The 14693-nt window shown below is 35.4% G+C and overlaps 2 protein-coding genes, 1 long non-coding RNA gene and 1 pseudogene across 3 annotated transcripts; 1 reads left to right on the top strand and 3 right to left on the bottom strand.

Annotated features, from left to right (window-relative positions):
• Positions 1–644: 644 nt before the first annotated feature.
• LOC109802985 (uncharacterized) lies at positions 645–3533 on the bottom strand. The gene is made up of 2 exons (XR_002240131.3): positions 3001–3533; positions 645–2825 (listed from the first exon to the last, which is right to left on the bottom strand). It is a non-coding gene; the product is annotated as an uncharacterized LOC109802985 (long non-coding RNA).
• A 1920-nt stretch (positions 3534–5453) lies between these two features.
• ABCI8 (ATP binding cassette protein 1) lies at positions 5454–7558 on the bottom strand. The gene is made up of 2 exons (XM_020363152.3): positions 6023–7558; positions 5454–5850 (listed from the first exon to the last, which is right to left on the bottom strand). Exons 1-2 carry the CDS (start codon positions 7403–7405, stop codon positions 5632–5634), a joined length of 1602 nt encoding a protein of 533 aa, XP_020218741.2. The 5' UTR covers positions 7406–7558; the 3' UTR covers positions 5454–5631.
• A 192-nt stretch (positions 7559–7750) lies between these two features.
• LOC109801973 (formiminotransferase cyclodeaminase-like protein) lies at positions 7751–10250 on the top strand. The gene is made up of 2 exons (XM_020363153.3): positions 7751–8612; positions 9602–10250. Exons 1-2 carry the CDS (start codon positions 8231–8233, stop codon positions 10114–10116), a joined length of 897 nt encoding a protein of 298 aa, XP_020218742.1. The 5' UTR covers positions 7751–8230; the 3' UTR covers positions 10117–10250.
• A 1232-nt stretch (positions 10251–11482) lies between these two features.
• LOC145956686 (uncharacterized) lies at positions 11483–12174 on the bottom strand (annotated as a pseudogene).
• Between the last annotated feature and the right edge of the window lie 2519 nt (positions 12175–14693).

The following is a 14693-nucleotide window of genomic DNA, read 5'->3' as shown; positions in this document are numbered from 1 at the left end:
GAGTTGTTATTGTCTTTGTCACGCTTTAATTAAATTTTTTTCTTTCTTACAATTCACTTTTTTTCTATTGGGACAAAATCTCATCACCTTTTCGTTACACTTCTCTTTTAAGTCAAAATAAAACAACCCTTAAAGATTTTTTCCTTTCCTTCACAAAAACTACAGCATGACATCACTTCCAAAATTCTGTTTTATTCTAAAAATACAAAACTATAGTTTTCTTTTGATGCATCAAAAATAAATAATAAAATAGAAAGCAGCTCATCACTTTGTCTTACGCTTACATACTAGTGCTTTAGATGATATCCTTTTATTAGAAAGAACCGCGAGAAAAAAAAATTCAAATTTATGTTTTTTGGGATTTTAAAAAGAAAAATCACAAAATATGCCACAGCACTCCTCACCTGTTTTACTTTTCGCGCACTACACAGAAAATATAAAGGTTTAGCTCTTCACTCCTTTGCAACCAAACTATTCATGCTTTTTATTTCTTATCTATTTTCTTGCTCTTCTTTCTCAATTTCATGGCAGCCACTCACATCGTTAACTTTATAGGAAAATACTATTATATTTTTTTCTAAACCCAATGCCTTAGACGTGCTTTTTTCCCCATGCTCACAATATCAATTGGTACTCAAATATAATAACGGATGTTACAAGCGAAAATTCATTAAACTTTTGATAAGTTAAAAGCGTAATATTTTGTGTAAGGATTATAAGAGCACCTCCAGCGGAGGGTGCTTCGGTTGCTTTTTTTTTTTTTTTTTCAGTTGTTTGTCCAAGGAACGGTGGTTAGCACTGACAAATTTGAAAAAGAGAAACTTTGAAAAAGAGAAACGTGATTGGCTGATAGGAATCCAAGCGGAATATGAAAAGGGTTTTGAAAATAAAAAAAATAAATAAAACCTCCATCTTCATGTTCTTCCTCCATTGGGCATGTGCGAAGGCCGCTGGACGTTGGAGGAAGGGTTGTCGACGCCGGCAACCGGTCGCCGGTCGCACATCGCCGACGGCGCGTCTCCGGCCGCGCTTAGCCGTCCGGGCCATGGAGCAACCCCCCTAACCCGCGCGACTCCACCGTCATGAGTACCTCTGCACGCGCAACTCCGTTGAACCAGACCTCACCGGTGCGGAACCGCCTGACCAGCCCGATGAGACCCCCGGTCCGCGCGCACCTCTGCTCGACTAACCCCTTCTGCGCGCGCGACCTCCGACGACAGAACCCACCAGTCCGCGCAGGACCTCCGAACGACAGAACCTTCCAGCGCGCAGCTCCGCACGAGAGACCCCTCCGCGCGCGCGCCTCTCCGCACGACAGAACCCTCCACGCGCGTGCGGCTTTGCACGACTAACCCCTCCGTGCGCGCGCCTCATCGCACGACTAACCCCCGGTGAAAGCTTGAGTGAAGAGAAAGAGAGTGAAGGGAAAGAAAGAGAAAGAGGGAGGTAAATTAAAAAAAAAAACAAGAGACTTTGGTATTTCTTTTTTTTTTTGTATTTTTTTTATTATATAATTTTTTATTATTATTATAATTTTTTATATTTCTTTTTATTATTGTAATTTTTTATATTTTTTTTATTATGTAATATTTTATTATTATTGAAATTAAATATTATTGTAATTTTTGTTTTTGTTAGTTATTTATATTTATATATTATTTATAATAATTAATTTTATAAAAATTTATTATAAAATATAGTATGAGGTGTTAAAAAGTGTAGTATGAGTTGTAAAAAAAATAGAAGTTCTTATAAGCAATTTTCATTGGAGTAAAAATTGTAAAAATATAGTATGAGTTGCTTATGAGTGACGTGACACAGTAAGACCCATTTAAAGTGGTGAAAAATTGCTTATAAACAACTCCCATTGTAGATGTTCTAAGTCAGTAGTATCTATGCTCTTTTTACCCTCTTTATTCTACACTTATTTATTGTTTTATAGTTCAGAGGAACAATAGTAAACGGCTTATCAACTATCTAAAAATTGTATGACTTCTACCATTTTCTGACACACATGTATAGCAGAGGTCTATATCTAGTTTAAAGTAATCTTGACCTTTGCATTCTGCTGCTCGTGTGATAGTGCTAAGACTATTTCATCACTGGTCTCGGTAAGGAAGAAACAGAAGACCATACACATTATTATTATAATAAGAGTATGGTGCACACGCTAAGATAAATTTGTGATTAATGATAGCAAATTTAAACAATGAAAATGATATGTGAAAGGTGTTACACCCTGAAATGTCAAAACAAATAGTGATATCTAGAACATATGTTTTGAGACTTGCGTTTGAGGGCCACAAAATACATTTGTGACCACAAGGTGAGTTGGACGGATAAACTAATAGTGGGTTTGGCGAAACAAGGATTTAGGTGGATCACAATGACCGGAGCTTACAATTTACAATAAGTATATATAAAATCAAGGATATGTTCTAAATTGCACACTATAGAATAAAGCAGATAATAATAATTTTTGTTTAATCAACGATTGAGATTATAATAAATTTCAAATTTACTTTACACATGTTTTATTAAAATCACTATCATTGATAATCAATTGTTATTATTATACTTTATCCATTGAAGTGTACTCTTGTCTTTAGATGATTCAAATCCTGCTAAATTAAGATGATAGAAGTTCCGACTTTGCTTAATCCAACTCAAAGATCAACAAAAATAAATTGTGAAGGATAAGTCTTCAGTAGGAGATTGTTTCAGAAGGCCATAACTACAGACAAGGCAATCGTTGTCCCAAACATTTTGTGATGGCCTCATTAGCCTTCTGTGGTTCAGCCCTTTCTTCTTGTTTCTTCTTCTCCCTGAAGCAAAATATCATTTCAATGAATCAAAACCTTGCTGAGGAACAAGCAAGTTATAACTGTAAATCTGTCGCATATACTAGTACAAGAATTACATTCACCTATTATATCTCAAATGAAAAGTAATGAGAACACAGAAAAACAATTGAAGGGAATTGATAGGTTTGATGTTTACCTGTCAATATACTCCTTTAGCAGCTCTTTTGCTTGAACCAACTTTGAAAGCAGGGTACGATACACATCCAAGTCCCGATCAGCACTTCTTTTGTTGATGTTCAAAGCCGCAAAAAGCTGTTCAGTTGACACGAAAGATGAATTCACAATAACTACAAACACTAATTAGGATGTACGAAATAGAAACTTTTACAATCATGAGACTGAGATCAATCCCTGGAGGAACACATCAGGTCAAAGCTATTAGTCACTTCAAAATATGTTAGAATTTATTGATTTGTAGTTTACTAGAACACGTGTAAATGAAAACTAGACTCGGTAGCTTCAACTTCAAATTGCAAAATCAAATACTGTAATGAAATGAGTATTTGAAAAAATCCAAATCATAAGTTTTAAATGAATTGGTTTAACCTACCACCTTGGTGGCTTCATTAAACTTTGAGTTCAAATCAACAGTTAGAAACTGAATAGCAACAAATATATGTACAATTATATAAGCAACAAATACAAAGCATGTATGTAGATTGAAGCAGGACATACTTAATGGCTTTAATGATTTGCTGAACTTGTTCTTTCTTAGTGCCCTTGATGATGTTGTTGGCATGGTCTTCCTGGTTGGCAGCAATGAAATCCGGGTCATAGATTCCAGGGAGTGGAACCATGGATTCCATGTAAGGCCTCAACTGCTTCTGCAGATCGATGGCAAACACCTTGGCCTTGGCATCAGCCAAGTTCATGTCACTCATATCCCACCCACCCCACCCATCCCCCCCCACCCCCCAGAAAAAAAAATAAATAAATAACACAATGTCATCAGGGTTAACCTGCCAACAGATTTCAACACCATAAGCTAAGCATATAGTCACTCACATAATTCATAACACCTTATATTGACTTTGAGGTGCACTCTGGAACTCATCCTCACCTTGGTGTTGTGGACCACATACGTTTTCAACCCCTTGCTTGGTGCTTCCTTGGATCAAGCAGCTACCATTGCTAGGTGTTTAGCAACAGACATGGGTTCTAGCCTTCAAGGTTAGTTCTATTGATATTTTTGGTTTAAGGGTCTTCAATTTTGCTTAACTAGTATTATGCTGCATCAGAAGATTGTAATCACTCTTGGCGTTTAAAAAAATACAAAGGTATTGTGTAGATACCGAACATGGTGATGTTAGAAGTTGAACAATATTTACTTAAGATTTTAATGGTTATACACTATTAGTTACTCTGTCAACCAATCAGAACTCATTACTATTATGACTTTTAAGATAATTAATATAAAAGTCAACAAACCTATCATACATGAAACTTTGTAATTGGATGCATACACTGTTAGTATATAGTGTATTTTCTCTTTACTAATTTAGAGCATTAGAGATAATGTGCAATAGAGATGAAGAAGAAATAAGGATGAACACAGAGGTTTAATGTAAACAATCATTGACTGAAAAAAATACCAAGGCAAAAGAGAAGCAAATTCACTGTATCTAAAATTTGTGCAAACAGAATATAAGAAGAGTGGCTGTAGTGTCTAACTGACTATTTAGAGAACCCACAAACATTATTATACTTGTGCATATAAAACCTTAGCTCAAAAAACATAGAAGTTCACCACACCCCAAATGTGATCAGTGGTGGGCTGTAGTCGCCTATCAGTTCTATCACCATGGATTGCCTAAAAAAATCTCATTTTATTCTACAAATTTGGTATCACCAGTGAACTGTTCAGCCCGGATCAATAATTTGAGTTAATCTTCTAGATTAATATACATGGGAAAATCAAATATCCTCCAATATTATGGAGAGAAAAAAATTCCTTGAACCCCATTCATACTTGGCTAAGAATCATGTATGGCTAAATCTTCTTAGCTCCCAAATTTCAATTTGTTTGGATATTTTGTTGTTTGTACGTGATTAGTTTTATAATTACTACTTTACATGCTGATATTATAGAAATGTCAATCATCTTTGTAAACTTATATGTTTCCATGCTAATGATCGTTAAAATTATGTGCAGTTCCCACTTCTTATCTTTGAATTTTTACTTCACATACCTTTTCAAAAGCTATTGAACATTTGAACTGACTCTAAAAGATGTCATTCTAGCTTCTAACTTGCCTCCTAATCTGCTTATCCTTCCAATGAACAATGTTCAGTATACAGAAACGTAAAAAGATGGGTGAACCTAACCTCGTTAAGACTTCTAGTCAAACTTTTATTCCACAGAATGAATGTTAAAAAACCACTTAGACACTGCAAGTAAAAAAGAGAAGAGAAAGAACAACAAGAACATTTGGTTCAGCTAATTATAGAGAAAAAATCAGTTATTTCTGTTGGCTTCCTGATTGCTTTTGAAGTATAAGATTATTTTTCAAGAAATAACTGAATCAAAGCATGCAATTATATGGATAAATCATAAGCAAACATAAATCCCGAGTGAATCGACAAGCAAAATTATAGGATGAAAGTGATTATATATTAAGGTTGAAAATTGGTAAAGTTTAACCCCACTATTGCAGCCCAGTTTACATACAACATGTACACATCCCTCCAAATACATTACCTCTGGCTCTAAGAACTTGACCATTTCAGTAACAAAATGGCCAAATAACAGTATGCTTAACAAGCTGGTTTAACCTACAGACCCCTCAAGTTTCAAGCTCATGAGTTGGTTCACCTCGGAACCAAATTCGTCAGGAAGCTCATTAAAGACATCACGGCAAAATCCAGAAATCATAGCAGCCATTGCCCTTTCATAGTCTATTCCCCTTTGTTGAAAATAAAACAATTGATCTTCTCCAATTTTGGACGTACTAGCCTCATGTTCAATTCTTGCCGTTGGATTTTTCACCTGCAAAACAATTGTGATTTCATGAGCAAAACAGAACTGGACATGGAAAGTCTCATAGAGTAACTGCATAACGACGGTTTTGAAAAGGCAAAGAATAACTCCTTCCCCTCTGATACACACACACACACCTAAACCATTAAAGAAATTATCAAAAAGAAAAAAGGTAAAGGACCTGGATGTAAGGATAGGTATTGGCAGCAGCTTTGTCACCAATAAGCATAGAATCACACTGAGATGAGTTACGCGCATTCTCTGCTCTGGACTGAACCTGAACAAGGCCTCTATAACAGTTTCTGGAATGGCCAACAGATATACCCTTGGAGATAATCCTGCTCCTAGTGTCCTTCCCTTTGTGAATCATCTTAGTCCCCGTATCAGCCTGCTGATAGTTATTAGTCAAAGCAACGGAATAAAACTCCCCAACGCTAGAATCTCCCTCCAAAACCACACTCGGATACTTCCACGTGATAGCGGAACCCGTCTCAACCTGCGTCCACGATATCTTGGAGGAAGCCCCAGCGCAGAGCCCTCTCTTGGTGACGAAATTGTAAACCCCACCGTTCCCCTGCTCGTCCCCAGCGTACCAATTCTGCACCGTCGAGTACTTAATCTGGGCCCCCCGGGCGCAGTACAGCTCCACCACCGCGGCGTGAAGCTGGTTCCGGTCGTAAGACGGCGCGGTGCAGCCTTCAAGATACTCCACAAAGCTGTCATCGTCGGCGACGATGAGAGTCCGCTCGAACTGCCCCGTCCCGAGGGCGTTGATTCTGAAGTAAGTGGAGATCTGCATAGGGCACGTGGTGCCTTTGGGGATGTAGCAGAAGGAGCCGTCGCTGAAGACGGCGGAGTTGAGGGCGGCGTAGTAGTTGTCGTCGGAGGGGACCACTCTGCCGAGATAGGTCCGGACCAAGTCCGGATACTCCCGGATGGCCTCGGAGATTGAGCAGAAGATGACGCCGGCCTTCTGGAGCGTCTGGCGGTGGGTGGTGGCGATGGAGACGCTGTCGAGGACGGCGTCGACCGCCACGTTGGCGAGGCGCTTCTGCTCGCTGAGGGGGACGCCGAGCTTGTCGAAGTAGCGGAGGAGCTCGGGGTCGGCTTCGTCGAGCGTCTGCAGAGAGGGCTTCTTCTTGGGAGCGGAGTAGTAGCAGATGTCTTGGAAGTCGATGGAGGGGTAGGCGTTGTCGGACCAAGAAGGCTCCTTCATGGAGAGGAATTTCTCGAAGGCCTTCATGCGGAACTCCAGCATCCACGAGGGTTCCTCCTTCAGGGAGGATATCAGACGAATCGTTTCCCTCGAGAGCCCCTTCGGGATGGAGAACGACTCGATGTCCACGCTGAACCCGAACTTGTTGTCGTAGTCGCGGTTCCGCAGGATTTCGCGGATCTTTTCGTCCGAGGTGCTGCGCTCGTAGCTCAAGTCGGCGCGTACCGCTACGCTGCGTGACGGTGGCGGCTTTTGTGGGAGGGTTGCGGGGTGGAGGACTCGCGAGTCGCCACTGAGTTGGAGAGCGCGCGTGTGTGTGAAGACCCCGTTGCAGAGAAGAGAGGCCATGGATGGTGATGATGATGATGATGATGATGATGATGAGATTCAGCTGCGTGTGCTCCGTGCGCGATTTCGATTTGGGAATTTTGTGCCCTTTTGTCTGGCTTGTGTTTGTGTGTGCGCGACACGCACCGCCTCTTCGTTCATTTATTATCACAAAAATTTCCAATACCCTTTTATTTAAATGATTCTTGTTTACTTATTCAACTTTTTCATATGTAATAATGTTAAAATATAAAATATATTTTTATATTTTAAAAATAATTTCCATGATAAGTTTAAGATTGTTAATGTGAATGACAAACAAAACCACCACAAGCTTTTGTTTTTCTAGATGAGCTTCAGGCTTCAAATATAAAATATTTTTCTCAAAGGTGAGATTTATGAAAGGGTGAACAAAATTGCTGGACGGAGGCTGAAGAAGATTTTAGCGGGAGAAGATCCAAGCTCCACTCAAATATTTCTTCCAAGTCTGAATCTTTTGGCCCCTAATATTCCAAATTCGGAGACTTCAGATCTCGGGTATACCATTGTGATCCGGAAGTATTGTTTTTTGTTTTGCTCTGAACACTGTTTTCCCGGAAACAATAAGTGAAGGAAGGGCGCAATTGGGGTTTGGAGAAAGTTGGGAGATGAGGCTGTGTGTATGCGCGACACGCACCGGTTCCTTCGTTCATCTATTATTAAAAAAATAGAAATATTGATTAACAACATTTGAGATAAGGTTTTGTTACTTTGCCTATGGTCTGAAATGGATTGTGGCCACAGGTTTCAAGGTAAGTGATTTTTGTTCTCTCACTCACTCTACAATCCACATAGGTGTAACGAAACATGTTGAAGTCCATTGTGGGTTGCTGCAAGGTATACATATCAGAGAGCAGAAACCGGAGTGCATTGGAATCAATAGAACGAGCTTCCAAGCTCTACCCTTTGGCTCCCATAATCAACAAGTTCCAAGATGTGGCCTACAACAGAGTTGGTTACACTCTTGTCTCTCAATTGGGTCCTTCAGGGCCATGCCACTTGGCAAATGCTGTGTTGGCAATGGTCAGGGCTGCATTTGACACCATTGACTTTGAGGTGCACTCTGGAACTCATCCTCGCCTTGGTGTTGTGGACCACATATGTTTTCACCCCTTGCTTGGTGCTTCCTTGGATCAAGCAGCTACCATTGCTAGGTGTTTAGCCACAGACATGGGTTCTAGTCTTCAAGGTTAGTTCTATTGATTGGTTGGTTTAAGGGTCTTCAATTTTGCTTAACTTGTATTATGCATTTATGCTGCATCAGAAGATTGTCATCACTCTTGGCAATTTAAAAAAAAATAGAAAGGTATTATGTAGATACCTAACAGGGTGATTTTAGAAGTTGAAAAATATTTACTCAAGAGTTTAATAGTTATGCACTCTCAGTTACCTGTCAACCAATCAGAACTCATTATTGTTATGACTTTTAAGATAATTAATGTAAGTCAACAAACCTATCATACATCATAGTTTGTGATTGGATATTTACATTGTTAGTATATAGTCTATTCTCTCTACTAATTTAGAGCATTAGAAATAATGTGCAATAGAGATGAAGAAGAAAGAGAGTTGAACACACAGGTTTAATATAAACAATCCTTGACTGAAAAAAACCTAGGCAAAAGATTAGCAAATTCACTTTATCGAAAATTTGTGCAAAAAGAATATTAGAAAAGTGGCTGTAGTGTCTAACTGACTATTTAGAGAATCCACCAGCACTATCATATTTGTGCATATAAAACCTTAGCTCAAAAAACATAGAAGTACACCACACCCCCAAATGAGATCAGTGGTGGGCTGTAGTCGCCTATTAGTTCTATTACCATAGATTGCAAAAAAAAACTCAAATTTTATTTTACAAATTTGGTCTCTCACTAGTGAACTGTTCAGCCCAGATCAAGAATTTTAGTTAATCTTCTAGATTACTATAATATCAAGAATTTGAGTCAATTAAGAAAATCAAATTTCTTGAACCACATTCATACTTGGCAAAGAATCATGCATGTCTTCGTGGCTAAATCTTCTTAGCTCCCAAGTTTCGATTTGTTTGGATATTTCCTTGTTTGTACGTGATTAGTTTTATAATTACTACTTTACATGTTCAGATATTATAGAACTGTGAATCATCTTTGTAAACTTATATGTTTCCATGCTAATGATCATTAAAATTATGTGCAGTTCCCACTTATCTATATGGAGCAGCACATGAAGAGGGGAGGACACTTGATTCAATCAGAAGAATATTTGGTTATTTTAAACCAAATTCTAGTGAAAACCAGTGGATTGGGGGCCTAAAATCAGACACTTTGCCACTGAATCCTGATAGTGGTCCTTCTCAAGTTACTCCAGCCAAAGGTGTTGTGGTCATTGGAGCAACTAACTGGGTTGATAACTACAATGTCCCTCTATTATCTTCTGATATTAGTGTTGTTCGGAGAATTGCAAAACGGGTCAGTGGAAGAGGTGATGGACTTCCTTCTATACAGGCCATGGCACTTGCACATGGTGAGGGTGTCATTGAAGTAGCATGTAATTTGTTGGATCCAAATAAAGTTGGTGGTGAAAGAGTACAACAAGAAGTTGAGAGCCTTGCAAGGGAACAAGGTATTTCTGTGGGAAAGGGATACTACACAGACTTTTCACAGGATCAAATAGTTTCAAGTTACTTGAAGTTGTTTCAAGAGAGAAGTTGAGGTTTAGAGTTTATGGTTTAGGTTACAAACCAATTCGATTAGGAATACAAGATGGGGCAAAATTCTTGTAGTTTATATATATTTGATGTAACCTAATTCTTATTAATAATAATAGAAATATAATTGTTCTGCCACATTGGTTAAATTCGTCAAAATCATTATTTCTGTGTGAATGTTTATTATGTTCTTTTAAAGTCCGGTTGCTATTGCTAACAAAATGTTTATAATAATTTATTGAATTTTAATTTTTTAGTTACTAATTTTTTTACATTGTTAACTAATTTGAAGTTGCTCATGAAATGTATCAAGTTGGTACCAGAAGATATTCAGCGCCCCTTCTGATCAGTTAGGTTCAGTGTTGGTGAGTCAAAACCTGCCTAAATCACACTGTGCAGGGAAGATGATACATGAAGTTGAAGGATCAGTTGAGTTGGAAACCGAGCTTTCTTTCAGGTCTCCTATATCAGATTTGGAAAATGACTTATTTGGTAAAGCAGTAAGCACACAGAGCAAAGACACTTGTGATGATTTGTCAGGATCATATAATAACTTGTCCGAGAAGAACTTCCATTCACCATTGCTAGAGCCACGGAGTCAAAGAGATGAAGCTGCACTGAAGTTGCAAAAAGTTTACAAAAGTTTCCGGACTAGGAGGCAGCTTGCAGATTGTGCAGTTCTTGCAGATCAGCGATAGTTAATTTCAATTTCAATACATGCACTTATTGGGAGAACAAAATATTGGACTATATATAAAAATTTAAGCCAATTGAATGGAAACATATTTTTAGATTAAGGAGTCTTCGAAAGATTTTATAAAAGATTTAAGAAAGGAATAACATGGGCTTTTATATCTCTGATGCCTGTAGAATCTTTATCAAACATTATGGTGTTCATAATCTTATGTTATTATACTACATTTTTAATTATAGGTGGAAAGGCTTTGGATTTTTCTGAACTAAAGTGCAGTTCTATATTATTTTTTTGACACTGAGAAACACGAGACTGCTGTTTCACGTTGGTCAAGAGCTTGAATGAAAGCTGCAAAGGTAATTTCTTCTCATATGACTTGTATTATAGGTTGAAAGACTAGTAAGTAACTTTTTTGTTCTCGTTTTCATTATATTTAATAGGTTGGAAAGGGTTTATCTGAGGAAAGGAATGCTCGTAATAATAACATAAGATTATGAACATTATAAGGTTTGATAAAGATTCTACAGGCACAAGAGATATAAAAGCATGTTATTCCTTTCTTAAATCTTTTATAAAATCTTTCCAAGACTCCTTAATCTGAAAATATATGCTTCCATACAATTGACTTAAACTTTTATATATATTTCGATATTTTCTTCTTATACGTGGATGAACATCTTCAATAGCCATTACAGAAAATACACATTAAAAGAGGGGAGATACAATGCATCGCATTTTTAACAAATTTGCCTTGAAAACTAACTAGTTTGAATATCTTTTTCTGATAGACCTGCAATTATGATATGCTCATATGTAGTTTTAGCTGCTTCTCTCTTTTGTCTGATACCCTCGTTCATCTTCAATGATGTCTAAAAAATTTATTGAGTTGATGAACAACTTTGGTTAAACTTACATGTATGCAATACAAATGTGAAAATGAAGAATCATCTTCACTCTCCACATTAGTTTTGCTCTCCATTTCTCCACTAGTGCTTGCAATAGCTTAATTATGCTTTTCATGAAGTTCTTTATCTTGATGCTCTATTACACAACGAATATCAGACACAGTATTATATTGAACGACTTATCATAAAGTTACAGTATAAAACATAAAAAACAGGAATCCTGAGGAAGATATTTCCTTAGAAGGAAAAACCTTGACCCCATTAGACCAATCATGACAAAGAACAAACATAAGTGGGGCCAAAGCACGACAAGGGGAAAATGGCTTTCTGCTCTTAGAATGTTCCCTTGTAGTATACAATTGTGTAGCCATCCATTGAGAACTTCAATATATGAGGTGTGGCTATTGATCCAATTTAAAAAACTTAGACCAAATCACTCCAACTCTTTTAATAGTTGAGTCATTATCTCTCTTTGCGTATCTACTTTCAAGCATGGATGAGGATAGGTCAAGCCTTAAATAGGAGCGTATGACCTAGCTTTTTTAAAATCTAGTTTGGTTTGATCTGTTTAATAAAAAAGTCAGGTTTAAGCTTTAAAAAAGCTTATTTATATAAAAAGATCAAGTTTAGACTTATAAAAAAACCAATTAGACCTTAAAAGTTAGTCTATTTATTTATATAATATTATAAAAAAAGTTAATATATATATATATATATATTATTAAAAATATAAATAAACAAATAAATTTATATAAAAAAATTATCAATATTTAAAATATTTTTTATACAATTATTTTTTTTTCATTATAAGATTTATAAATTTACAACCTGTGTATTGGTATAAATCAACATACATGGTTACGCATGAATTGTCCCTTCAATAGAAAATGATTCATTTTTCTTATATATTTCTTTTAAATTTTAAATTCTAATAATATTGAGTAAATTATATTTTAAAAATAATTTTTTTTTAAATTAAGTTTATTGACTTAATTAACATTAATAATTTAAATAGGCTAATAGGTCAAGTCAGACTTATAAAAAAAATATATGATAGATAATAAGTCAAACTTAGATTTTAATTTTGCAGAAAAAATCCAACTTATATATTCAAAATCTGGCATGATCCACCTATTTTCATCCCTACTTCTAAGGTTCCTGTTAAGTTCCTTGAATAATAAGCCAGGGAGATTTTAATGTGTTGTGCATGATGACATCCAAACATAGCCTTCCACATCCTCATCAACAACCTGCACTACTAACATTTTCATAAACCAATATTACAACAATTTAAGGTCATATGTTTGATGAACTTCTTTGTAAGTACTCAAGAAAAAAATAAAGGTAAAATGAATTGAATTTCTCATCTAAACCAAAATCAATTTATGTACTTCAATTTTTAGAGAAGTTAGATGAGAGAAATTTTAACTTAAAAAGGAAGAATTCAAATCATTTTATCTTCTTATTTTTTCCTTAGATAAGTTTATGAAAAAGTTTATTAAACATGGTCTTACACTTATAATTAAGGAATTATAGAGCCCTTAAGTGATAGCAAATCACTAGTAAAGCTTCATGTTGAGAAGCACAATTCCAAAATCCTAACTTACCTAGAGTTAATTCCAAAAATTGTGAGAACAATGTTTCATCTCTCATCCTCTCAATTCGTTTAGATGTTAAATCAACAGAATAATGACTTATCAATGCAGGTCCCTCACTATTGATTGGATTTTGTCAATCATTTGAGTGTCTTGATCTTTTGTAAATTGATGTCCAAGCTTATTACATTTTTGATCAAACTCCTTACCGATGAATTCACCATCCTACAAACAACCCAGTAGGAATTTAGTCAACAAGATAAGAGATTTAAAACACAAAAATAAGATGTGCAAGTTGCAATGAGAGACCAGACAGAATGTAAATGTTATTGCAGGGACAGAAGAAATATAAGATCATCCAGAAAACTTTAGAACCATTGAAGTAGTTAACGGCTATATATAATGCTTTTTAAATCCATATCTGTTGACATCCTTTATTCATGAGCCTTGCGGCTCCTACTGAGTCTGTTTCAATAATCAAGTTCTTGAAACTCTATTAAAACAAATTTAACAAAATAATAGATGGCTTAGATTTCAACTTTTACCATAGAACAATTTCTGAAGGCAATTGCAAAAACTGTAATGAAACAGCCATAATGATCGTGCAGATATGTAAAGTCCGTTAAAGTTAATGATACAAATTAACGAAAAGGATGAAAATAATATCCTATTCTATATATGAGGACTAAAATTAAGCTAAAAATTTTAGGGAAACTAAAAGCAAAAATACATCAATTTTATAGAGATTGAAAATATATTTAATTTTAATTTAAAAAAATTTATTTTCAGATGTAATAAATAATTTTAAAATAACATTAATTATGTTCACATATAATTAAAGATAATTGGCTTAAAATGGACGTCATAGGATGTCAACAAATTTTTTTTACAAGCTTGGTTCTAAGACATTTTTTTTATAGATTTTTTCATATTTTTCCATTAAGATTTGGCTCCTCATGTTAGGGAATTACTTAAAGAGTAATAACAACCATTAGTTAAAAATTAATAGTTGATATTATAATTAATTTAAAATTAAATTTTGCATGAATTTAATTTTATCACAATTTTTAATCATTGATTTTATAATTAATAATTATAAGTGTATTTTATCTTTTGTGATGACAATTTTTCTATTTTAACCTATTATTTTATCATCCTTCATGATCTTGGTAGAAACATATAACATATGGTTATTTTTAGTTACCCATAATTTGTTCTTAAAATATTAAAATTAATTTAAAAAATAAAAATAATATATCAAGAAGGATAAGATAAGATATTAAAAAAAAATCCTTAAAAATGATATCATGAAAGAAAAACTTTTAAAACATTCTAATTAAAATATATTCTTAAAAATATATTCATTCAATATGGTATATTAAGTTAT

Source organism: Cajanus cajan, chromosome 4 (assembly GCF_000230855.2).
Source record: "Cajanus cajan strain Asha chromosome 4, NIPB_CcT2T_4, whole genome shotgun sequence".
Taxonomy (NCBI): domain Eukaryota; kingdom Viridiplantae; phylum Streptophyta; class Magnoliopsida; order Fabales; family Fabaceae; genus Cajanus; species Cajanus cajan.
Note: the sequence above shows the minus strand (reverse complement) of the source record. Positions and strands in the feature narration are given on the sequence as shown.